The sequence below is a fragment of the Esox lucius genome, chromosome 20 (assembly GCF_011004845.1).
Source record: "Esox lucius isolate fEsoLuc1 chromosome 20, fEsoLuc1.pri, whole genome shotgun sequence".
In the NCBI taxonomy this organism is placed as follows: Eukaryota; Metazoa; Chordata; class Actinopteri; order Esociformes; family Esocidae; genus Esox; species Esox lucius.
The window spans coordinates 44,835,066-44,860,000 of record NC_047588.1 but is presented as its reverse complement, the minus strand read 5'-3'; the positions used below and the strand labels follow the sequence as shown (position 1 = coordinate 44,860,000).

General features: G+C 42.7%; 1 protein-coding gene across 6 annotated transcripts in view; it reads right to left on the bottom strand.

The window, feature by feature from the left end:
* dip2a (disco-interacting protein 2 homolog A) overlaps positions 1 to 24,935 on the bottom strand; it is a 149,800-nt gene that overhangs the window by 72,073 nt on the left and 52,792 nt on the right. For all 6 annotated transcript variants that reach the window (XM_034288763.1, XM_034288762.1, XM_029115636.2 and 3 more), the window contains 3 exons: positions 20,552 to 20,623; positions 10,977 to 11,081; positions 10,498 to 10,617 (listed from right to left, as the gene is read on the bottom strand). In XM_034288763.1, coding sequence (XP_034144654.1) covers positions 10,498 to 10,617; positions 10,977 to 11,081; positions 20,552 to 20,623 — 297 coding nt within the window. The remainder of the gene's footprint in view (positions 1 to 10,497; positions 10,618 to 10,976; positions 11,082 to 20,551; positions 20,624 to 24,935) is intronic.

Genomic DNA, 24,935 nt, shown 5'->3' with positions numbered 1-24,935 from the left:
AGACCACGCCTTAAACAGGATAAACCGGTTTCAGACAGTTCAATGCTGGAATGAGGGATTCATTACTGCCCTACAGGACAGCTTTGAAACAACGGATTGGCAGATGTTCTGTGATGCGGCCGATAGGAACATCAGGGCTCAACAATAACAATGCCCGATGGCACCAGGTCAGTGAAAAGTCAAGTCGGGACTAATAAAACTAACAAGTCCCTGTCCTGATTGAAAAACATTATCGCATTATAAACTCAACATCCTCCAGTTGTTTCATAATCTGGCACACGCACAAATAACAACATTGCAGCTCCTTTCACGCGCTGTTGGCCAGTCAAGTGTTGAGTGATGTGACGCGTGGCTGTCTGGTGTTGTTTTTTAATAAAACTTAAAAACTTGCGCGAGACTCTTAATTGAAGAAGGCAGCGAAGGACAACTACGAGCTCAAACGAAAGCAATTTTTTTATCTCAAACATTTTTATCTCAAACAAAAACTTCGAACTCCGAAGCACTGTCGTCTGTCGTCGGTCTTAAGTTCCCGACTAGAATAGACAAGTGTGGGTCTTTTTACGAAGGCACTGACAACTTTTGCCAACAGTCCCTGACCAGCCATGCTAATAGCAAACAGCACCTGGTCTGCATGACAGCCAAGCGGGTGGCTGACAATCCGTCTTCAGGGCCCTTGACCATACTGGTCAGGAAATTAAATGCAGATGCCCATAGGGTGATTGTACGACTTAAAACAACCGCATACCTAGTAACTAAGATGGGCCAGCCATTCACCTTGTTCCCTCGTGGATGAATGAGTTAGAGTTTGGTTTAAAATCCAACGTTTTGTTGACTATTATGTTTTTATTAATTTTTATAATTAGAAATGTGATTAAAGAAATACATTTATGTTTTATATATCCAGAATTCATTTCGTAAAGGATTAAGCATGTTAAGTTACAAAAGTTTTTGGTTATATATTGTAACACTGATAAATTACAACTTGTAAGGAGGGACAGTGAATTTTTTGGGGGGCCAGTCCATTTTAAAATGTTTACGTTGAGCCCTGAACATTGATGAATACACAGACTCTGTCTCAGCATATATCTCCAAATGCATTGATGATATCATCATGGGGGTCAATGTCAGGACTTTCCCCCAACCAAAAGCCCTGAGTAAATGGTAATATCCGTGCTAAGCTCTGCATTCAACACTTTTGTCCCCACTAAGCTTGTACCTAAACTCAGGACCCTAGGACTTAACACCTCCCTTTGCAATTTGATCCTGGACTTCCTGATGGGCAGACCCCAGGTGGTGAGATTGAGCAACCTCACTTCCTCTGACCCTAAGCACTGGAGCTCCCAGGGCTGCGTACACCGTCCCTTCCTGTACTCCCTGTTCAAGCATGACTGCGTGGCAACACACAGCTCCAGAATCATCCTCAAATTTGCGGATGACACTACCGTCCTGGGTCTCATCTCCAACAACAATGTGACCACTTACAGAGAGGAGGTAAAGAACCCGGCTACAAGGTGCCAGGACAACAACCTCTCTCAGTGTCTGCAAGACTAAGGAGATGATTGTAGACTTCAGGAAGCAGCAGAGCTCCATACACATTCATGGAGCTGAATTGATGAAGTCTCCATTGAAAAGATGGAGCTGAATTGAAAGATTGGTCCAGACAAGAATATTCCTTTGCATGTACCATTCATTAGCATATTACACTCATTTGCATCTATAATAATAAATACTTTGACCATACTGTTCATACTCCCCACCCTAATCTTAAAATATTGCTGCTAGTTTACATTTTTACTGCCATATTTGCCATATCTATAATATTCAATACTACTACCAGCATTGCTGCTAGTACAGTACTCTTTATAAATTGGTGCTAGTTTACAGTGTTATGTATAATATTGCTTTATTATTTGCTATATTTTGCTTTATATATTTCTCTGAATTCTTACTACGTACAGTGAGGGAAAGAATTCTTTGATCCCCTGCTGAGTTTGTACGTTTGCCATCTGACAAAGAAATTATCAGTCTATAATTTTAATGTTAGGTTTATCTGAACAGTGAGAGACAGAGGAACAAACAAAAAAAAACAGACAAATGCATGTAAAAAATGTATACATTTATTAGCATTTTAATGAGTACCATTCATGTACCATTCATTAGCATATTACACTCATTTGCATCTATAATAATAAATACTTTGACCATACTGTTCATACTCCCCACCCTAATCTTAAAATATTGCTGCTAGTTTACATTTTTACTGCCATATTTGCCATATCTATAATATTCAATACTACTACCAGCATTGCTGCTAGTACAGTACTCTTTATAAATTGGTGCTAGTTTACAGTGTTATGTATAATATTGCTTTATTATTTGCTATATTTTGCTTTATATATTTCTCTGAATTCTTACTACGTACAGTGAGGGAAAGAATTCTTTGATCCCCTGCTGAGTTTGTACGTTTGCCATCTGACAAAGAAATTATCAGTCTATAATTTTAATGTTAGGTTTATCTGAACAGTGAGAGACAGAGGAACAAACAAAAAAAAACAGACAAATGCATGTAAAAAATGTATACATTTATTAGCATTTTAATGAGTGAAATAAGTATTTGATCCCCTCTCAATCAGAAAGGTTTCGGGGTCCCAGGTGTCTTTTATACAGGTAACGAGCTGAAATTAAGAGTGCTCCTAATCTCAGCTTGTTACCTGTATAAAAGAAACCTGTCCACAGAAGCAAACAATCAATCAGATTCCAAACTCTCCAACATGGCCAAAACCAAAGAGCTGTCCAAGGATGTCAGGGACAAGATTTTTGACCTACACAAGGCTGGAATGGGCTACAAGACAATCACCAAGCAGCTTGGTGAGAAGGTGACAAAAGTTGGTGCAATAATTCGCAAATGGAAGAAACACAAAAGAACTGTCAATCTCCCTTGGTGTGGGGCTCCATGCAAGATCTGAAAGAGTTGCAATGATCATGAAAACGGTGAGGAATCAGCCCAGAACTACACGGGAGGATCTTGTCAATGATCTCAAGACAGCTGGGACCATAGTCACCAAGAAAACAATTGGTAACACACTACGGCGTGAAGGACTGAATTCCTGCAGCACCCGCAAGCTCCTCCTGCTCAAGAAAGCACATGTACAGGCCCGTCTGAAGTTTGCCAATGAACATCTGAATGATTCAGAGGAGAACTGGGTGAAAGCGTTGTGGTCAGATGAGACCAAAATCTGGCTCTTTGGCATCAACTCGCTGTGTTTGGACCTTAATACCATAGAAAATCTGTGGAGGGAGCTGAAGGTTTGATTTGCTAAACGTCAGCCACAAAACCTTAATGACTTGGAGAAGTTCTGCAATGAGGAGTGGGACAAAATCCCTTTCTGAGATGTGTGCAAACCTGGTGGCTAACTATAAGAAACTTCTGACCTCTGTGATTGCCAAGTCATGTTTTGCAGAGGGGTCAAATACTTATTAAAATGCAAATCAATTCATACATTTTTTTAGATGCGTTTTTCTGGATTTTTTGGTTGTTATTCTGTCTCTTACTGTTCAAATAAACCTACCATTAAAATTATAGACTGATAATTTCTTTGTCAGTGGGCAAACGTACAAAATCAACAGGGGATCAAAGATTTCTTTCCCTCACTGTATGTATATTAATGCTTTATCTATTTGCTATATTTTTACTGTGCATATATTTTTTCTTCTTCATTCTCACTACATAGTTTTAGTGTGCTATGCCAAAATTCATAAGCTTAATACACTCATATGTATCTATAATATTCAATAACTCTACAAAAATTCTGCTAGTTTACATTTGTATGTATATTAGAGTCATCTAAATGTTCAATAATACTACCCAGATTGCTGCTAGTGTACAGTGTGAAGCATAGTGTTGCTTCATTTTTTTTTCTGCTTATAATTCTGTTCATATATTCTTCTGCTTAACTCTCACTTCGTATTTGTCGGTTGCCATGTTACATGCTGTGTTGTTAGATGCTGTGTAAATTATGTTAGATGCTGTGTTGTTCGGGTTCATTTGACAAATCAACCTTGAAACTTGAACTTTGAAACAGTGGAATAAACCACTGATCGTACAATAATCCACTGACTGTGGAATAATCCACTGACTGTGGAATAATCCACTGACTGTGGAATAATCCACTGACTGTGGAATAATCCACTGACTGTGGAATAATCCACTGATTGTGGAATAATCCACTGACCGTGGAATAATCCACTGACCGTAGAATAATCCACTGACCGTAGAATAATCCACTGACCGTAGAATAATCCACACCTAGCAGACTGATCCACTTCCGATAACCCACCTAAAGTACAATACTCTATGTACAGTACAACAATTAAATTAACAGTGGAATAATCAACACAGAATAGAAAAATCGACATAAAGTAGAATAATAGGCCTAGCACTTACCTACTTACAAAGAAAGCTCTGAAAACATTTAATCGCTGTCAGGCGAAATCTCCAAAAAAGCAACTTTTCAAAAAAGTAAGAAAACTCAGTTTTTTTTTAATAATTCAACACAGCAGGTTTAAAGTTGGTATTGCGTCATTATATATGGAAAGATACTTGCATGTGTCATTATATTAATAATTTACAAAAATCAAAGAAAATAAGTATGGTAAACAGTATAATCATCAATGTATAATGTATACATCTTGTATTGAAATAATCATGAATGTATCAGCAACAAACCATCATGTGCCTTCAAGTTAAGAGCCCTAATGGCTCTACTACTTTTGTGGAGTGTCCAGAACTTGAGCCAACAGTGTTTGATGATTTAATGGTTTGGAGGGCGACACCAAAAGGTTGTGAAACAAAGGTAAAACACACCCAAGGGATTAACATAAAGGATGGTCAGATCACATCATGTATGATGTTGCTGCATAAAAGTAATGGTCCAGGTTTTAAACAATGGGTGTATCTGCAGAAGGTCCTGGCTTTTGTGATTGTCATTGTTTTACTGTTTCCCGCGTTAGAGTTACGGTGTTAGGCCTATCCACCCTTAGGCTGAAAATACACATACCAGACGCAAAATGCCTCCGCTGCTCTGAACGGGACGCTTGGCGTATTGGCCTTAAATGTAACGTTCAAGTCACCACCAGAACTTTTATAGAAATGGGATAGAATTGTGTTCATTTGGCAACATGTTTGGTTGAGTTTGATGCTTTGAACATAACTCGCTCATCTTAAGCTCCCTCTATAAAGAGTTGATAAATTATGTTTAACTATCAGCCTAACACAGTTTCAAAAACTGCGTGTTTCACAGAAACATGCTTGTTTGGGTTCGATGTAAACATATTGCAGCACAATTCAGCACAAAACAGTAGTTATTCTAGTCCTTTTCTGGAGTCCAGTTAAGAGGCCATTACAGTAGTCAACCCTACTAGAGATAAAAGCATGGATGAGCTTCTCTTTGTCTTTTTGGGACACAATGCCTTGGATTCTGGCTATATTTTTTAGATGATAGAATGCTGTTTTGGTGACCGCTTTGATATGACTGTTAAATGTGAGAACACCAAGATTACGCACTTGATCCCTGGTTTTTAGGGCCCGAGGATCCAGCTATTTACTAATACTAGTTCTTTTATTTTTGTTGCCAAACACAATTATCTTGGTTTAATTGTAGAAAATGTTGGTTCATCCAGGTATTCATGTGCTGTATACAGTGACACAGTGAGTATATTGAGCTGAATAGACAAAGACTAAATCTGTTCTAAATTATTCAGAGAAACTGCGTTTAGAAACAGAACACAAATGTAGAAGTTCATTTACTTTCCACATATATCTGACAAAATAAAAATGTTTCCCTGCTCTTATATTGCAACCACCACTGTACCACCGCTATCACCTCCCAATGGTATAGTGGTTAGAGAATCTCTCCTGTACCACTATCACCTCCCAATGGTGTAATGGTTAGAGAATCTCTCCTGTACCACTATCACCTCCCAATGGTATAGTGGTTAGAGAATCTCTCCTGTACCACTATCACCTCCCAATGGTATAGTGGTTAGAGAATCTCTCCTGTACCACTATCACCTCCCAATGGTATAGTGGTTAGAGAATCTCTCCTGTACCACTATCACCTCCCAATGGTGTAATGGTTAGAGAATCTCTCCTGTACCATTATCACCTCCCAATGGTATAATGGTTAGAGAATCTCTCCTGTACCACTATCACCTCCCAGTGGTGTAATGGTTAGAGAATCTCTCCTGTACCACTATCACCTCCCAATGGTGTAATGGTTAGAGAATCTCTCCTGTACCACTATCACCTCCCAATGGTGTAATGGTTAGAGAATCTCTCCTGTACCACTATCACCTCCCAATGGTGTAATGGTTAGAGAATCTCTCCTGTACCACTATCACCTCCCAATGGTGTAATGGTTAGAGAATCTCTCCTGTACCACTATCACCTCCCAATTGTGGTGGGTTCATGGCTTGTCTCATATTGTATTTTTTATGTAACACATAAAAGTTCACGTAATACAATTAATCTCAAAAATGTATTATGAAATTCATGGTATAACAGAGTGGATACCAGTTCTTTATTTAACCTTGCTAAATATTTTCAAAGGCATTGTAGTGTACACTTGTTTAATTGGAGAAGGTTGTGGTTCCAAACTCAGAGCGTTGGAGGATTTATTTAGAAAACAAATACAAGGTTCCAGTAAGGGATGGGCAGGAGACACCAGACAGTGTCAGAGGAAGACTCTCTGTCATCCATAACCTCTACACCAGTGTGTCAGAGGAAGACTCTCTGTCATCCATAACCTCTACACCAGACAGGATCAGAGGAAGACTCTCTTTCATCCATAACCTCTACACCAGTGTGTCAGAGGAAGACTCTCTGTCATCCATAACCTCTACACCAGTGTGTCAGAGGACGACTCCCTGTCATCCATAACCTCTACACCAGTGTGTCAGAGGAAGACTCCCTGTCATCCATAACCTCTACACCAGTGTGTCAGAGGAAGACTCCCTGTCATCCATAACCTCTACACCAGACAGGATCAGAGGAAGACTCTCTGTCATCCATAACCTCTACACCAGTGTGTCAGAGGAAGACTCCCTGTCATCCATAACCTCTACACCAGACAGTGTCAGAGGAAGACTCCCTGTCATCCATAACCTCTACACCAGTGTGTCAGAGGAAGACTCCCTGTCATCCATAACCTGTACACCAGTGTGTCAGAGGAAGACTCTCTGTCATCCATAACCTCTACACCAGTGTGTCAGAGGAAGACTCTCTGTCATCCATAACCTCTATACCAGTGTGTCAGAGGAAGACTCCCTGTCATCCATAACCTCTACACCAGACAGGATCAGAGGAAGACTCCCTGTCATCCATAACCTCTACACCAGACAGGATCAGAGGAAGACTCTCTGTCATCCATAACCTCTACACCAGTGTGTCAGAGGAAGACTCTCTGTCATCCATAACCTGTACACCAGTGTGTCAGAGGAAGACTCTCTGTCATCCATAACCTCTACACCAGTGTGTCAGAGGAAGACTCTCTGTCATCCATAACCTCTACAACAGTGTGTCAGAGGAAGACTCCCTGTCATCCATAACCTCTACACCAGACAGGATCAGAGGAAGACTCCCTGTCATCCATAACCTCTACACCAGACAGGATCAGAGGAAGACTCTCTGTCATCCATAACCTCTACACCAGTGTGTCAGAGGAAGACTCTCTGTCATCCATAACCTCTACACCAGTGTACAACCATATTGCCGCAAGGGCAGTGACTCAAGCTGCTACTGTTACACTTTTCAAGGACACTAGTTATATAAAGCCATTCACTTTTTAGCCTTTCGCTTCCCAGGCCCTTGATAATGAACATGTACCAACGCCATGGAAAAGGAGAGGGTACGTGGAAGAAGTAAAGTATTTTCGAGCCAAATGTGCACTGCACATAAAATGTGCGTTACTATGTAAACTGGGGACCAACAAACTAATCTGACTTGCCCGGAGCAGGTCAAAAATACCACTCCCTAACACAAACTGTATCTATCTCAAATCAACTACAGTTAAATGTCAATGAATAGAAAATCCATTAACAGATTTTGTTCAGTTTTAAAGAAAATATCACAAGTGTGAAGACAAAATCAGGATTATCTACAATAGTGGAATTTGAATTTTGCTCATTAATTAAAAGTCAACCATTGGAAGATGTGCAAACAAATACAAACAGTGTAATCATTCCACATTTCTACTTGCTAAAATCATTACCAATTGTAATGGATTATACATTTTAGGAACACATCCCAACCTTGTTAAGCATAATCTCATCCAAATGTTGCAAGATTCCACAGTTAACATTTGTTTGCAAGTCTGTAACAACATAGAACATATTTTCAACACGATGTGTCCACAACTGTGAATTTCAGTTCTTCTCCTTAAAACCATGTGATCTACGTACTGCTGATCACCCACACAGCAGCAGCCAACAGTTGGAGCAGTGTCAGACAGACAGATAGCCACTTTCAAACTCGGTTAGCATGGGATGACATTAGACTGCAGATGGTTATGTAAGACTGTGGGAAGAGTTCTGGGAATTCTGTGATGCTGAGAAAACCTTTCTCCCCGCTGCATGGACAATAGCCGTATTCATAAAGCTGTGCCTTGCCCTCCACTCACTAATACATAGAAAATGTAGCTTGACAAGGGGATATGATGTGAGTTTCATCCTACACATAAATGTTTAATGGATTAGAGCACAAGATGTAGAGCAGCAGAATTATGAAACAGTCCTCTTATTCCCAGGAGGGTTGTGGGTAACACATGGCACTTTTCCACTGCATGTTACCAGCTCGACTTGGCTCGCCTTTTATGCTTTTCCAGTGGCCAAAAGCTGGGACAGTACTTGGTACCAGATACTTTTTTTATTACCTGCTTCGTCGAGGTTCCAACCGAGCTGAGGCAATACCGAAAGTGATGTGGAAACACGAAAGATTTCTGATTGGACAAGAGTGACTCAAAGTGTGTTAGCCGTCCACTGTCAGGGAATGGTTAAGACGAGATTGGCGCCTTTTTCCGCGTCTGTGCCAGGAGCCTACAAAAATACCTTGTCTTTTTCCTCCACTGGGTTTTTCTATAGGCTAACTGGTATACATTGCACTAGTCAAAGTAGTAATGTCAAGCTAAACAGAAGCAGCCTACCAAGCTTTCTAACCATTGTTGCAGTCTGCAATGTATTAAGACCAAAGTTACTGCTCCCATGGGTTTCCTCGCTACTACCAGTATAAACACTGACTTGTGTACAGTAGGCTATTCTTCAGTCAGTTGGCGTGGTATTATAGCCAGCAATTATTAAAGCAATTATTTATACATTTTAATCGGGATGGAGGGGTTATGTAGGTTGTTTTAAATGTGTTGTTCTTGAGTTGTTAGGTGTAAACACTTAAATCTAACAGAACATTGCAGTTACGTCATCTTTTATACTGCCGGGCGATTATTCTATTCTACTTTTTCTATTCTAGATTTGTGGGTAACAGTGTGGTCTGAGGCCCAGGTGGGTTGTGGGTAACAGTGTGGTCTGTGGCCCAGGAGGGTTGTGGGTAACATAATGAGGAATGAGGCCCAGGAGGGTTGTGGGTAACAGTGTGATCTGTGGCCCAGGAGGGTTGTGGGTAACAGTGTGGTCTGAGGCCCAGGTGGGTTGTGGGTAACAGTGTGGTCTGTGGCCCAGGAGGGTTGTGGGTAACAGTGTGGTCTGTGGCCCAGGAGGGTTGTGGGTAACATAATGAGGTATGAGGCCCAGGAGGGTTGTGGGTAACAGTGTGATCTGTGGCCCAGGAGGGTTGTGGGTAACATAATGAGGTATGAGGCCCAGGAGGGTTGTGGGTAACAGTGTGATATGTGGCCCAGGAGGGTTGTGGTTAACATAATGTGGTCTGAGGCCCAGGAGGGTTGTGGGTAATGTAGTGTGGTCTGAGGCCCAAGAGGGTTGTGGGTAACATAGTGTGGTCTGAGGCCCAGGTGGGTTGTGGGTAACAGTGTGGTCTGTGGCCCAGGAGGGTTGTGGGTAACATAATGAGGTATGAGGCCCAGGAGGGTTGTGGGTAACAGTGTGATCTGTGGCCCAGGAGGGTTGTGGGTAACATAATGAGGTATGAGGCCCAGGAGGGTTGTGGGTAACAGTGTGATCTGTGGCCCAGGAGGGTTGTGGGTAACATAATGAGGTATGAGGCCCAGGAGGGTTGTGGGTAACAGTGTGATCTGTGGCCCAGGAGGGTTGTGGGTAACATAATGAGGTATGAGGCCCAGGAGGGTTGTGGTTAACATAATGTGGTCTGAGGCCCAGGAGGGTTGTGGGTAATGTAGTGTGGTCTGAGGCCCAAGAGGGTTGTGGGTAACATAGTGTGGTCTGATGTCCAGGTGGGTTATGGGTAACAGTGTGGTCTGAGGCCCAGGTGGGTTGTGGGTAACATAGTTTGCTATAAGGCCCATGTGGACTGACCTGGGGGTGTACATGCTTCTACAGAAGACTGGACGAGAACAGAGCGTCTCTTGGAGGGCATTGGCATCTTCCTCTCTTTGTATTTGGCCAAGGCTGCATGGACTGCTTCTGTATGGAGGTCTGGAAAAACACACATCACACAAATGTTTTATTGTTTATTATCCCAAACATCCTGGAGGCACTCCACCAACATTTCCCACATTACATCCTCAAGGAGCTTATAAGATGTCAGTAAAGGAACTGACACCTACAGTCCCAACCAAGACACATCTAGGCCAGTTTCCTTGACACAGTAATCCAACACAAAAGGAATTTCCAATTAATATTATGTTTAGTCCAGAACTAGGATGGGTTTTAGTAATAGAGGCCCTGAATCTTCCTGAACCGCCAACTCCCTAAAGGTTAGATGTCAGGGGTGAAGCTGTCCTTAGTGATGTACCAGATCTGAAGGTTAGAGGTCAAGGGTGAAGGTGTCTTACCAGATCTGAAGCGTTCATCCCGTGTGTTGGCAGCCCTGGTCTTATTGTGTTTGGATCCTGTCGGCCCTAGACCAGCCTGAGACGACAGTAGAGATGGGTCCACACCTAAACACACAAACAGCCAAGCATCAGACACCTTCAGTCCTGACCTCTAAACTTTAACTTTAGTCATAACCTCTAACACTTTGATGACTTTACTGTACATTTCATGGGCAAAATGTAGCATGTGCCTAAAAGTTCCAATAAGCAACAAGATCCAACATTGTCAATGACCAAGAGCGGTTGGTCATAATGGACAATGAATTTGAATTACTTTTCTGTTAGATTTTACCTTTGACGCTATCACTTCACAGACTCTGAAGCTTATCGTCCAACTTCCCTGGCTGCAGACAGCAACTCCAGTGGCCGGAGTAACTTAGTCACCATTGGTAATCATGAATCTGATAGGGTGGCTATGACATGCAGAGTTCCACATTGATCAATCTCTATATGCTACCTCTGGGCCAAATTCTCCAGAACAACAACATTAACTACCACAGCTATGCCAATGTTACTCAAATATATATGGCTCTCGAACCGTATGATAACAGCTCAATAGACTCACTGTGTGACTGTACAGAGCACATAAATACCTGGATGAACCAACATTTTCTACAATTAAACCAAGATAAAACTATTGTAAATTATGGTGGAAAATAAGTATCTGGTCAATAACAAAAGTTAATCTCAATACTTTGTTAAATACCCTTTGTTGGCAATGACAGAGGTCAAACATTTTCTGTAAGTCTTCACAAGGTTTTCACACACTGTTGCTGGTATTTTGGCCCATTCCTCCATGCAGATCTTCTCTAGAGCAGTGATGTTTTGAGGCTGTCGCTGGGCAACACAGACATTCAACTCCCTCCAAAGATTTTCTATGGGGTTGAGATCTGGTGACTGGCTAGGCCACTCCAGGACCTAGAAATGCTTCTTACGAAGCCACTCCTTCATTGCCCTCCTTCGTAGAAAAAGTTATATTTTGGTTTCATCTGACCATATGACATTCTCCCAATCCTCTTCTGGACCATCCAAATGCTCTCTAGCAAACCTCAGACGGGCCTGGACATGTACTGGCTTAAGCAGTGGGACACGTCTGGCACTGCAGGATTTGAGTCCCTGGCGGCGTAGTTGTGTTACTGATTGTAGCCTTTGTTACTTTGATCCCAGCTCTCTGCAGGTCATTCACTAGGTCCCCCTGTGTGGTTCTGGGATTTTTGCTCACCGTTCTTGTGATCATTTTGACCCCACGGGGTGAGATCTTGCGTGGAGCCCAGGATCGAGGGAGATTATCAGTGGTCTTGTATGTCTTCCATTTTCTTATAATTGCTCCCACAGTTGATTTTTTCACGCCAAGCTGCTTACCTATTGCAGATTCAATCTTCCCAGGTCTACAATTTTGTTTCTGGTGTCTCTTTGGTCTTGGCCATAGTGGAGTTTGGACTGTGACTGTTTGAGGTTGTGGACAGGTGTCTTTTACACTGATAACAAGTTCAAACAGTTGCCATTAATACAGGTAATGAGTGGAGGACAGAGCAGCCTCTTAAAGAAGAAGTTACAAGTCTGTGAGAGCCAGAAATCTTGCTTGTTTGTAGGTGACCAAATACTTATTTTACAGAGGAATCTACCAATAAATTCATTAAAAATCCAACTATGTGATTTTTCTTATTTTGTCTCTCATAGTTGAAGTGTACCTATGATGAAAATTACAGGCCTTTCTCATCTTTTTAAGTGGGAGAACTTGCACAATTGGTGGCTGACTAAATACTTGTTTGCCCCACTGTAAAACAGAGCAGGGCTCTTAGATCCATGAACACAGGTCAGCTAGTAGAGCCCAGAGTCCAAACTAAACATGGAGAAGCTGCGTTTTGCACTTAAGCTGTACACAACTGGAATAAACTACCAGAAGACCTTAGACGTGACCCAAACATATACATTTTTAAATCCAGGTTAAAAACACTTCTCTTCTCACATGCCTATGACTGAGCACTTAAACTTAACAACACTGTTAGCTTCCTATGTTTTTATCCCATGTTTAAACCTTATATGTTTTCTTATTGTATTTTTTATTATTATTATGTTTTCATTTGAGTGTTTGTTTTTATGTTATTGTACTTTCAAATATTTTTCTTTGTAAAGCACATTGAACTGCTTCGATGTATGAATTGTGCTATATAAATAAACTTGCTTGCTTGCTCGACCCTTCAGTATTTTTAGCGCTAGCCTGAGTAAACTTTACATGTTCTTTTGCGTGACACTTCTAATTTAAGTGTTTAACTACATTAGCGATGTCATTTCCAATACTACTGCCACTCCCAAAACACTTTTGCATTTCAAAGTTTGCAACAAGCATATTTCCTGCTGTCATTGCTGGGTGTGTGAAATAATTCCTGACTGCAGACGGTGTTTACCTCAGCAGCCAGCATATATCCAGTCTGTTGCCGCCCAGTCAACCAGTCTTTTCTGTGGGACTCGTGGCTACGTTCAAGAGGTATAAGACGGCCAATTTGCTCTTGCTCAAAAATGCTAAAAATCAACGTAGATACTTTAAACATGTAACCTTCTATGTAGGCTACTATTATGTCAGATAATGAGAGATGTTTTCACCACCTCTTGAAAAAGGATTAGCCTATTAAGCTGACTTTCCACAAAAAATGCTTGGATATTGTTTATGCAGGGAGAACACAACATCTAAAATAAATGGTTGAATTTGTTTTTGTTCTGAACAAACCAGTACTTCTGCTTCATTCTGAACGACCCGTCACTACAGCTTTGTTCTGAACGACCCATCACTACAGCTTTGTTCTGAACGACCCATCACTACAGCTTTGTTCTGAACGACTCATCACTACAGCTTTGTTCTGAAGGAACAATCACTACAGCTTTGTTCTGAACGACCGATCACTACAGCTTTGTTCTGAACAACTCATCACTACAGCTTTGTTCTGAACAACTCATCACTACAGCTTTGTTCTGAACGACTCATCACTACAGCTTTGTTCTGAACGACTCATCACTACAGCTTTGTTCTGAAGGAACAATCACTACAGCTTCGTTCTGAAGGACCCATCACTACAGCTTCGTTCTGAAGGACCCATCACTACAGCTTTGTTCTGAAGGACCCATCACTACAGCTTCGTTCTGAACGACCCATCACTACAGCTTTGTTCTGAAAGACCCATCACTACGGCTTTCTTCTGAAGTAAGGGATCAGGCAGACAGACAGGCTGGGATCAGGCAGACAAATAGGCTGGGATCAGGCAGACAGACTGAGGATGGGAGACACAGATAGGCTGGGATCAAGGAGACAGAGGAACAAAGAAAGAGACAGACAGGCTGGGAACAGGGAGACAAACAGAGGAACAGGGAGACAGACAAGCTGGGATCAAGGAGACAGACAGATAAACAGACAGGCTGGGGTCAGGGAGACAAACAGAGGAACAGGAGGACAGACAGGCAGGGATCAAGGAGACAAACAGAGGAACAGGGAGACAACCAGAGGAACAGGGAGACAGACAGGCTGGGAACAGGGAGATTGTGATGTAGAAGCCCGTCGTGTGTGTGTGCGTGTGGGTATACACACGCACACACACACACACACACACACACACACACACACACATGCATACACACACACACACACACACACACACATACACACACACAAACACACGCACATACACACACACAAACACACGCACACACACACACACACACGCACACACACACACACACACACAAACACACACAAACACACGCATACACACGCATACACACACACACATACACACATACACACACACAAACACACGCACACGCACACACACACACACACACATACACACGCATACACACGCATACACACGCACACACAAACACACGCATACACACGCATACACACGCATACACATGCATACACACACACACATACACACAAACAAACTTTCCTTTAACACAGACACAAAATGTTTCTGTACAGTATGCTTACTGGGTTTGTTCTGTGGGTAGACACACGGGATAGCCTAGCAGTATTACATTATCCATATTCCTTCATGTAAACTGCTTGAACCTATGTACAGGCAGGTGGTCATAATTGTGTTTTATATATAGTTCAAATGATTATCTTTGTAGTTTCTTTTGTGTGCTCATTTTCTTTTGTGTTCTCAGTAGCCTCCAGATTTACTTCCAGGCTTGGTAGTAGGGGTGGAATTGGTAGTGCCTGTTTCAAACCCTGTGGATAGGTTGGACTTTTGTGGAAGACACCATGGCAGTAGGGGTGGAATTAGGATAGGAACGTTTACGGTAATTATGGAAAGGGTAATCTCTGACATGTACGTTTACAAACTTGCCTTTTGTTATTATTGTCTGCCTTATTTATTAATAGGAGAATATGAAATGTAATCATGTGTATTGGCTTGAATGATTTATTGTACTTAATTATGATACATGTTGATGGGAGGTGCTTCCCTTACAAAAGTTGCCTCTTGGTAAGTTCAGGGGGGAGCTTTTTTGATAATGTGGTGGACAGAGAACCATTAGCTGGGTGAGACACCCAGTTTTTTTGTTTTGTTTTTTGATCACTTTCAAAATAAATACCTTTGCAAAGAACATTTTCAATTTTTGCCATCAAGTATCTGGTATACATGCAGCACAACCTTTGGACCTAGTCTATCTGACTGAAATAGACAAGCTGGGATCAGGAAAACAGACAGAGAAACAGGGAGACAGACAGGCTGGGATCAGGAAAACAGACAGAGAAACAGGGAGACAGACAGGCTAGGATCAGGAAAACAGACAGAGAAACAGGGAGACAGACAGACTGGGATCAGGGAGACAGAGGAACAGAAAGACAGACAGACTGGGATCAGGGAGACAGAGAGACAGAGAAACAAAGAGACAGACAGAAAGAGGAACAGAGAGACAGACAGAAAAAGGAACAGAGAGACAGACAGGCTGGGTCAGAGAGACAGACAAGCTGTATCAGGGTGACAGACAGGTTGGGTCAGGGTGACAGACAGGTTGGGTCAGAGAGACAGATAGGTTGGGTCAGAGAGACAGATAGGTTGGGTCAGGGAGACAGACAGGCTGGGTCAGGGAGAACGACAGGCTGGGTCAGGGTGACAGACAGGCTGGGTCAGGGAGACCGACAGGCTGGGTCAGGGAGACCGACAGGCTGGGTCAGGGTGACAGACAGGCTGGGTCAGGGAGACCGACAGGCTGGGTCAGGGAGACCGACAGGCTGGGTCAGGGAGACCGACAGGCTGGGTCAGGGAGACCGACAGGCTGGGTCAGGGAGACAGACACAGATAGGTTGGGTAATGATAGTTATCCAGTCTGGAACTGACCTGCTTTGGTTTTATTTCCTTCATTCTCTGAATCAGGGCTGAACCCAAACTCAACCACCTTGCAGAACTCCAGTCAGACAGACAGAGTCAGACAGAGACTCTCCAGGACCAACCATAACCCCTCATCATATAGTGTCTGACGGGCTGCCTCACTCACTGCTACTATAAACACACAGACAGACAGAGTCAGACAGAGACTCTCCAGGACCCACCATAACCCCTCATCATATACTGTCTGACGGGCTGCCTCACTCACTGCTACTATAAACACACAGACAGACAGAGTCAGACAGAGACTCTCCAGGACCCACCATAACCCCTCATCATATACTGTCTGACGGGCTGCCTCACTCACTGCTACTATAAACACACAGACAGACAGAGTCAGACAGAGACTCTCCAGGACCCATCATAACCCCTCATCATATAGTGTCTGACGGGCTGCCTCACTCACTGCTACTATAAACACACAGACAGACAGAGTCAGACAGAGACTCTCCAGGACCCACCATAACCCCTCATCATATACTGTCTGACGGGCTGCCTCACTCACTGCTACTATAAACACACAGACAGACAGAGTCAGACAGAGACTCTCCAGGACCCATCATAACCCCTCATCATATAGTGTCTGACGGGCTGCCTCACTCACTGCTACTATAAATACACAGACAGATCACCAGCTGATCAAGGAGAAAGACAGTATGGAAGAAAGATAACAGGGAGGGAAACTAGCAGATTGCAGGAAGGAAAGACAGTATGGAGGAAAAAGATAGCAGGTTATTTAGGGGGGTAAAACTAGAAAAGACAATAGCGTATTATAAGGTCTGTCTATTTTTGGATGAGTTAAGTGTACACACAAGATGCATTATATACACAAGATATGTCGCTTCCTTAACAACAGTGCAAGAAGAAAACAAGTAAATAAATACATAAAAAGTATATTTGTAATAAAGATAATGATGCAAACATTGGTTGAGAGTGGGGATGTTTAAATTGTGCAGTATTAATAAGTGGCTAACCCTAACTGGTTCTGAGACTGGAGAACTTGGGAATGTTGCAGGACCTGAGGCCAAAGCAACAACCAAACAACACTGACTGGAATCTCTACAGAGCTCAAGTTATAGCTCAGACCTGTTATCTGATATCACACCTGAGGTTAGTCTGGTACCTGACTAAAAACATAGCCAATCATGTTCTGCAACTCAGTGCTAATGTGCCAAGCTAACATCCTGAACATTACATTACCGTTCTAGCAAGCTAACATGCTCAACATTATAGTGCTATTAGCTAGCTAACATGCTGAACATTATTGTGCTAGTGTTGCTAGCTAACGTACTGAACATTACAATGGTAATGTAGCAAGCTAACCTCCCGAACAATACAATGTTAGTGTAGCAAGCTAACGTCCTGAACATTACAATGCTAGTGTAGCAAGCTAACGTCCTGAACATTACAATGCTAGTGCAGCAAGGTAATGTCCTGGGACAGTATTTGCAAAACATCTTAAGGCTTAAAGTTGCTCCTAACTAGCTGATTCCATTTTTTTTAAAATTTGGATTAAGAGTATTTCACAAAGCATTTTAGCGCTAAAACCAGATCCTAAATCTGAATCTGCCAGATATGTAAGAAGTTGACAATTAGCTGAACATATCTTGACTCGTCAGTATGTCATTCTTGGTTTCATGTTTAATCAGTGTGGCAACATGGCACATCCTTCTACAGTATTGCTATGATGAATTCACTGACAGAGACCCCTCCCTTATCAGCCAATCACTGTGAACATAGTAAGAAAGCTTATTCGTGGACCACGACATAGCAACAGGGTCAACCCTGCCCTTTCTCTTAGCTTAAGACTTCACCCCTTTCCTTAGTAAAAGCTGGTCTCAGCAGCTTTGTGAATAGGTTTTAAGAGGAAACACTTAGCTAGGAACTTTTAGTGCTGTTTAGGATTCCTCCTAGTGGTAAAATGTTTTGTGAATACAGCCCCTGAACATTACAATGCTAGTTTAGAAAATGAATGTCCTGAACATTACAGTGCTAGTGTAGCAAGCTAACATTCTGAACATTACAGTGCTAGTGTAGCAAGCTGACATCCTGAACATTACAGTGCTAGTGTAGCAAGCAGACATCCTGAACATTACAGTGCTAGTGTAGCAAGCAGACATCCTGAACATTACAGTGCTAGTGTAGCAAGCTGACATCCTGAACAGTACAGTGCTAGTGTAGCAAGCAGACATCCTGAACATTACAGTGCTAGTGTAGCAAGCTGACATCCTGAAAATTACAATGCTAGTGTAGCAAGATAACATTCTGAACATTTCAGTGCTAGTGTATATAGGTAGCACTCGATTTAATGCTACAGTGTGAAGACAGCTGTTAGTAACTTGCTACTGTTTAAAGCCACATTATAAAGCATTTGTTTGTACAAATGACCATCCTATCAACATTATTTAGCCATTTCTATTTTTACAGGTTTGTCTGCAAATTGTTTCAGTGCTCTGTTTCAGTGATCTGTTTCAGTGCTCTGTTTCAGTGCTTTTTTTCAGTGCTCTGTTTCAGTGCTCTGTTTCAGTGCTCTGTTTCAGTGCTCTGTTTCAGTGCTCTGTTTCAGTGCTCTGTTTCAGTGCTCTGTTTCAGTGCTCTGTTTCAGTGCTCTGTTAGATACCTCACACTGGTCATTCTTAAAGTTAACACTTCATATGGCCGTGATCCTTTTCAGTTCTCTGACGCCAATGACTTTAATAAATTGTAAAATAATCTCTGATTTGACACTTTTTATCTCTGCTTCTCCTTCAGAAACAAACCGTCTAAACTGCACTAGCAATTTACCTTATCTGTAGATACAATCATGGGGAAAAGTAGGTCACCCTTGTGAAAGGTGCCTTTTTTTAACATGGTAATTTGAGCTAAATTCCACATTCACTGACTTTACCAAATCACCTAAAAGAAACATTGAAACTGTGTATGCAATTAAAATAAACAGAAATGATCCATATGCAGAAAAAGGTCCTCTAACTAAAGATTATTTGCGATCCGTTTCTGAAGGGTTACAAATAAATTTCTACGTGATTTTAAGTACATCATTCCACTGTCATGAAACTGAGGAAATTTCAGACCACTAGCAATCTACATTGGATAGGTCATCCCACTAAATTCAGAACCCCAATGGATCATCAAGGGATCTACAGACCTCTTGCCACAATCAGTGTTGAAGAGCATGAGTCAACTGTCAGAAACAGATGGCACAAACCTGACCTACATGGGAGGTCAGGAATGAAGCCTCTGCTCTCAAAAAATTATATCAAGACAAAACTGACATTTGCCAGACAACACCTGGGTAAAGACCAAAACTACTGGAATAATGTTCTCTAGACAGATGAGTGAAAGGTGAAGTTGTTTGGCCACAATAATAGATGCCATGTTTGAAGAAAACCCAACTCTGCGGTGGCATTATGTTTGGGAGCTGCTTTGTGACCTCAGGGCCTGGCCAACTTGCCATCTGTGAGTCAACAATAAATTCCATGTTGTACCAGATCATATTTTAGGAGAATGTGAGGCCATCCGTCAAAAAGCTAAAGCTGAACTGAACATGGATCTTGCAACAGGACAATGACACACGCAAAGCAGAGTCAAAACCCATAGCCCCTATCCAAATGCTGTGCGTGTAAAAAAAAGCTCTCGAACTTGACACAACTGAAGCAGTACTGTAAAGAACAGTGGGCAACACTTCCTCCCAGTTGATGAAAAGTTTGATGAAGAGACTGGTAGACAGTTACCGGAAAGAAATGACTACATGATGTTAATTTTGCCAAAGGTGGCAACTCCCACTATTGACCTAGGGGTGTAATAATATTCTATACTCTGGAATAGGATTTCAGTAGATTTTTTAAGAATAACTAATTGTAAAGTATAACTTTTCATTGTAATTTGATAAATAAGTTACCTTTGCGTGTCAATAGTATTGAAGAGAAAATGACATAACGATATGTCTATATATGTAAAGAAAAAAAAAAGAAACATTTCCAACAGGTGTAATTACTTTTCTTAGACAAGTATCACCTAATATAGTATAGTTACTGATCTCTGCCTATTTTGTTGTTATGATTGTATTTATGTGTAACTTGCAGGTGTTAAGCCTTCGGCCAGCCGTACCTGCTGAAATAAAGGTGACAAAATGTATGGTGTTCTTACCTTGTATCTGAGGGATGTAAGGGGCCAGCAGCTTGCTTCTCTTTTTCTCATAGCCCTTCTGTGTGATGTCCCCTGGGGAGAAAGACACCCGGGTCAGTAAAATGGCCCATTTGATGGATGCGTGTGTGTTGTGTACAGCACAGGACCAGCCTCCAGGCCTGGCACCACAGGGCACCAAAAGGCCACGGGATGAAGCCCCCCCCTCCACCCCTCCCAAGCAGAACATCTCTGGGACAAAGACAATGACTGTGTTGTGAGATCAAAGAGATGTCTGGTCTGTCTGGATGGGACACTATGGTCCAAAAAACAGTAGCACAATATTCAGGCAGTGATCAACAACAATAGGTCGAATTCTAGCTAACATGAGCTAAATACATAAACCCACTCCGCTTTTCATTTATTATCACAAACACCACACCTTCTGTGAACCTATACTTTAAACATGTTTACATAACTAACAAAAATACTTCCAACTCCATGACCAACCAATAAATCAACAATGCCTAGAGTTGATGCATTAGATCACATAGCTTACTGCAGAAGAATTAGATCAGATTAAATAGCCTACTGAAGAAGCATTAGATCGGATTAAATAGCCTACTGCAGATGCATCATATTGCATTAAATAGCCTATTGAAGAAGCATCAGATCAGATTAAAAAGCCTACTGCAGAAGCATCATATTGCATTAAATAGCCTACTGAAGAAGTATCAGATCGGATTAAATAGCCTACTACAGAAGCATCACATCGGATTAAATAGCCTACTGTAGAAGCATCAGATCTGATTAAATAGCCTACTGTAGAAGCATGAGTTCACTGTAATGAGTAAGTGTTTTTGCCGGACCGCGTAAGTGGAGCCGGCCAAGAAGAGCTAGCAAGCTAGCTAGCTAGGCAGGCAGGCGGGCTGGTGGGCTGGCTGGCTGGCTGTCACCCACCCACCCATTAACCGACCCTTGTTAAATAGAGTAGTGGTTAGAGAAGCGGACTTGTGAAATATAGGTCCCGAGTTCGTATCTCCTCGTAGGCAAAGCGAAGTATGCGTTATGAATTATTCCGTATAGACAAAAACTTTGTTGGCTAAAACCTGCAGTCACTACATTATAGTAAGTCTGAAATAAGACAGTTTACGGTTATTTTGTGACTGTTTCTGGTGGATTTTCGAAGTACGCATCCGTGCATGCGTTTTGGGTCAGGATAGAGCGCAACACAAAAGGCTTGATGCGTGAAATGCTACAAAAGTGTTGTAAATGTATTGGAAAAATGTCCTCCCTGTACACCAGTTTCTCTTGCTTGTCAACATAATTCTCTTAACATTATTTGACAACGCTTTCTTTACATCACTCCCAAACAGTAATCAAAGTACTCCCCCTCATAATTTTCTTAACATTATTAGATAATGTTTTCTTTACATCACTCCCTAACAGTAATCAAAGTACTCACCCTCAATTAACCACTCTGGTATCCAGGGTGTCTCTCTACAGTGGTTCAACTCTTATTTGAAAGACAGAACCTTTTCTGTTAACACGCGGAGTACCTCAAGGTTCGATCCTGTTATGCTCCCTTTGGGCTTCATTCTCCGTAGACATAATATACCATATCACTGTTGTGCTGATGATATTCAGCTGTACTTACCGCTATAACCAGGTGATACAAAGTCCTTGAAGTCCCTGTTTGTCTGCCTTAAATATATTAAGTGCTGGATGGCTAAAAACTTTCTTTAACTTAATGAGAGTTGTCAAAGGTAGCATTTGCAGGACTATTGCAAAAAATCCTTCCTCTCTCTTAAGGACTTGGAGATTGTTATACATGCACTTACAGTTGATCTCACAAGTTTGCATACCCTTGGAGAATTGGTAATATACAGCTCTGGAAAAAATGAAGAGACCACTGCACCTTTTACTTTCCTTTCCAAAAGTCAAAAGAAAAGGTTTTGAGTAAGGAAAAGAAAGGTTAAAATTAAGAGACCACTGCAAATTGAACGCTTCTGTTCCTAAATCAAAACTTTCCTTTTCAACTTTTTAGGAAACTAAAAGGTGCAGTGGTCTCAACTGTAGGTCATAACAGAATGGCACATTCATAAAACAAAACATGGCAACAAAGATTTTTTTTTTTACTGACCCCTGTTCAAAAGTCTGCATGCCCTTAGTTCTTAATACTGTGTATTGCCCTCTTTATCATTAATGAGAGCATGCAGTCTTTCGGAATAGTTGTATATGAGGCTATGTGCTTAGGGTCCTTGTCGTGCTGGAAAGTCCAAGAGCATCCCATGCGCTGTTTTCATGCAGAAGAATGCAAATAATCTGCCAGTATTTTCTGATAACATGCTGCATTCATCTTGCCATCAATTTTCACAAGATTCCCCGTGCCTGTAGAGCTCAAACTTCCCAAAACATCAGTGAGTCACCAGCATGCTTCACAGTGGGGATGGTATTCTGTTCACTACAGGCCTTGTTGACCCCTCTCCAAATACAGGGTTTATGGTTGTGACCATAAAGCTTTATTTTGGTCTCATCACTCCAAATTACAGTGTGCCAGAAGCTGTGAGGCGTGTCAAGTTGTTGTCGGGCACATTGTAACCAGGCTTTTTTGCGGCATTGGCACAGTAAAGGCTTCTTTCTGGCAACTCAACAATGCAGCTCATTTTTGTTCAAGTATCGTTGTATTGTGCTCCTGGAAACAAACACACCGTCTTTTTCCTGAGGTTACCTGTGGGGTTTTCTTTATATACCGAACAATTCGTCTGGCAGTTTTGGCTGAAATCTTTCTTGGTCTACCTGACCTTGGCTTGGTATCAAGGGATCCCCAAATCTTTCCACTCCTTAATAAGTAATTTAACAGTACTAAAAGCTTTGAATATCTTTTTATATCCTTTTCCATCTTTATAAAGTTCCATTACCTTGTTACGCAGGTCTTTTGACAGTTCTTTTCTGCTCCCCATGGCTCAGTACCACCACCCCGTCTGCCATGCCAGAGGCAATGTCCCCGACCGCCACGTGATGCTGCAGAGGCATGTCAACCAAGACAGCCCCACAACATCCAGAGACTTGAGGTACACAGGGCGGATCTCATCCACCCCTGGTGCCTTGCCACCGGGGAGTTTCTTGACTACCTCAGTGACTTCAGCCCAGGTTATGGACGAGTCCACCTCTGAGCCCTCAGCCTCTGCTTCCTCAATGGAAGACGTGACGGCGGGATTGAGGAGATCCTCGAAGTACTCCTTCCACCGCCCGACGACATCCCTAGTTGAGGTCAACAGCTGCCCACCACCACTGTAAACAGCGTTGGTAGGGCACTGTTTCCCTCTCCTGAGGCACCGGACGGTTTGCCAGAATCTCTTCGAGGCCAGCCGATAGTCCTTCTCCATGGCCTCACCGAACTCCTCCCAGGCCCAATGTTTTTGCCACCACAACCACGCGGGCTGCAGTGCGCTTGGCCTGCCGGTACCCGTCAGCTGCCTCAGGAGTCCCACAAGCCAACCAGGCCTGATAGGACTCCTTCTTAAGCCTGACGGCATCCCTTAATTCCGGTGTCCACCACCAGGTTCGGGGATTGCCACCTCGACAGGCACCGGAGACCTTACGGCCACAGCTCCAAGCGGCCGCTTCGACAATGGAGGTGGAGAACATGGTCCACTCGGACTCAATATCTCCAGCCTCCCTCGGGATCCAGTCGAAGCTCTGCCGGAGGTGGGAGTTAAAGATCTCTCTGACAGGAGACTTGGCCAGACTTTCCCAGCAGACCCTTACAGTACGCTTGGGTCTGCAGAGTCTGTCCAGCTTCCTCCCCCGCTATCGGATCCAACTCACCACCAGGTGGTGATCAGTTGACATCTCCGCCCCTCTCTTTACCCGAGTGTCCAAGACATACGGCCGCAGGTCAGATGAAACGACAACAAAGTCGATCATCGACCTACGGCCTAGGGTGTCCTGGTGCCACGTGCACTGATGGACACCCTTATGCTTGAACATGGTGTTCGTTATGGACAAACTGTGACTAGCACACAAGTCCAATAACTGAACACCACTCGGGTTCAGATCAGGGGGGCCATTCCTCCCAATCACGCCCCTCCAGGTGTCACTGTCGTTGCCCACGTGGGCGTTGAAGTCCCCCAGTAGAATGATGGAGTCCCCAGTCGGAGCACTTTCCAGCACCTCTCCCAGAGACTCCAAGAAGGTTGGGTACTCTGCACTGCCGTTCGGCCCGTAGTCACAAACAACAGTGAGAGACCGATCCCCGACCCGTAGGCGCAGGGAAACGACCCCCTCGTTCACCGGGGTAAACTCCAACACATGGCGGCAGAGCTGGGGAGCTATAAGCAAACCCACACCAGCCCGCCGCCTCTCACCATTGGCAACTTCAGAGTGGTGAAGAGTCCATTCTCTC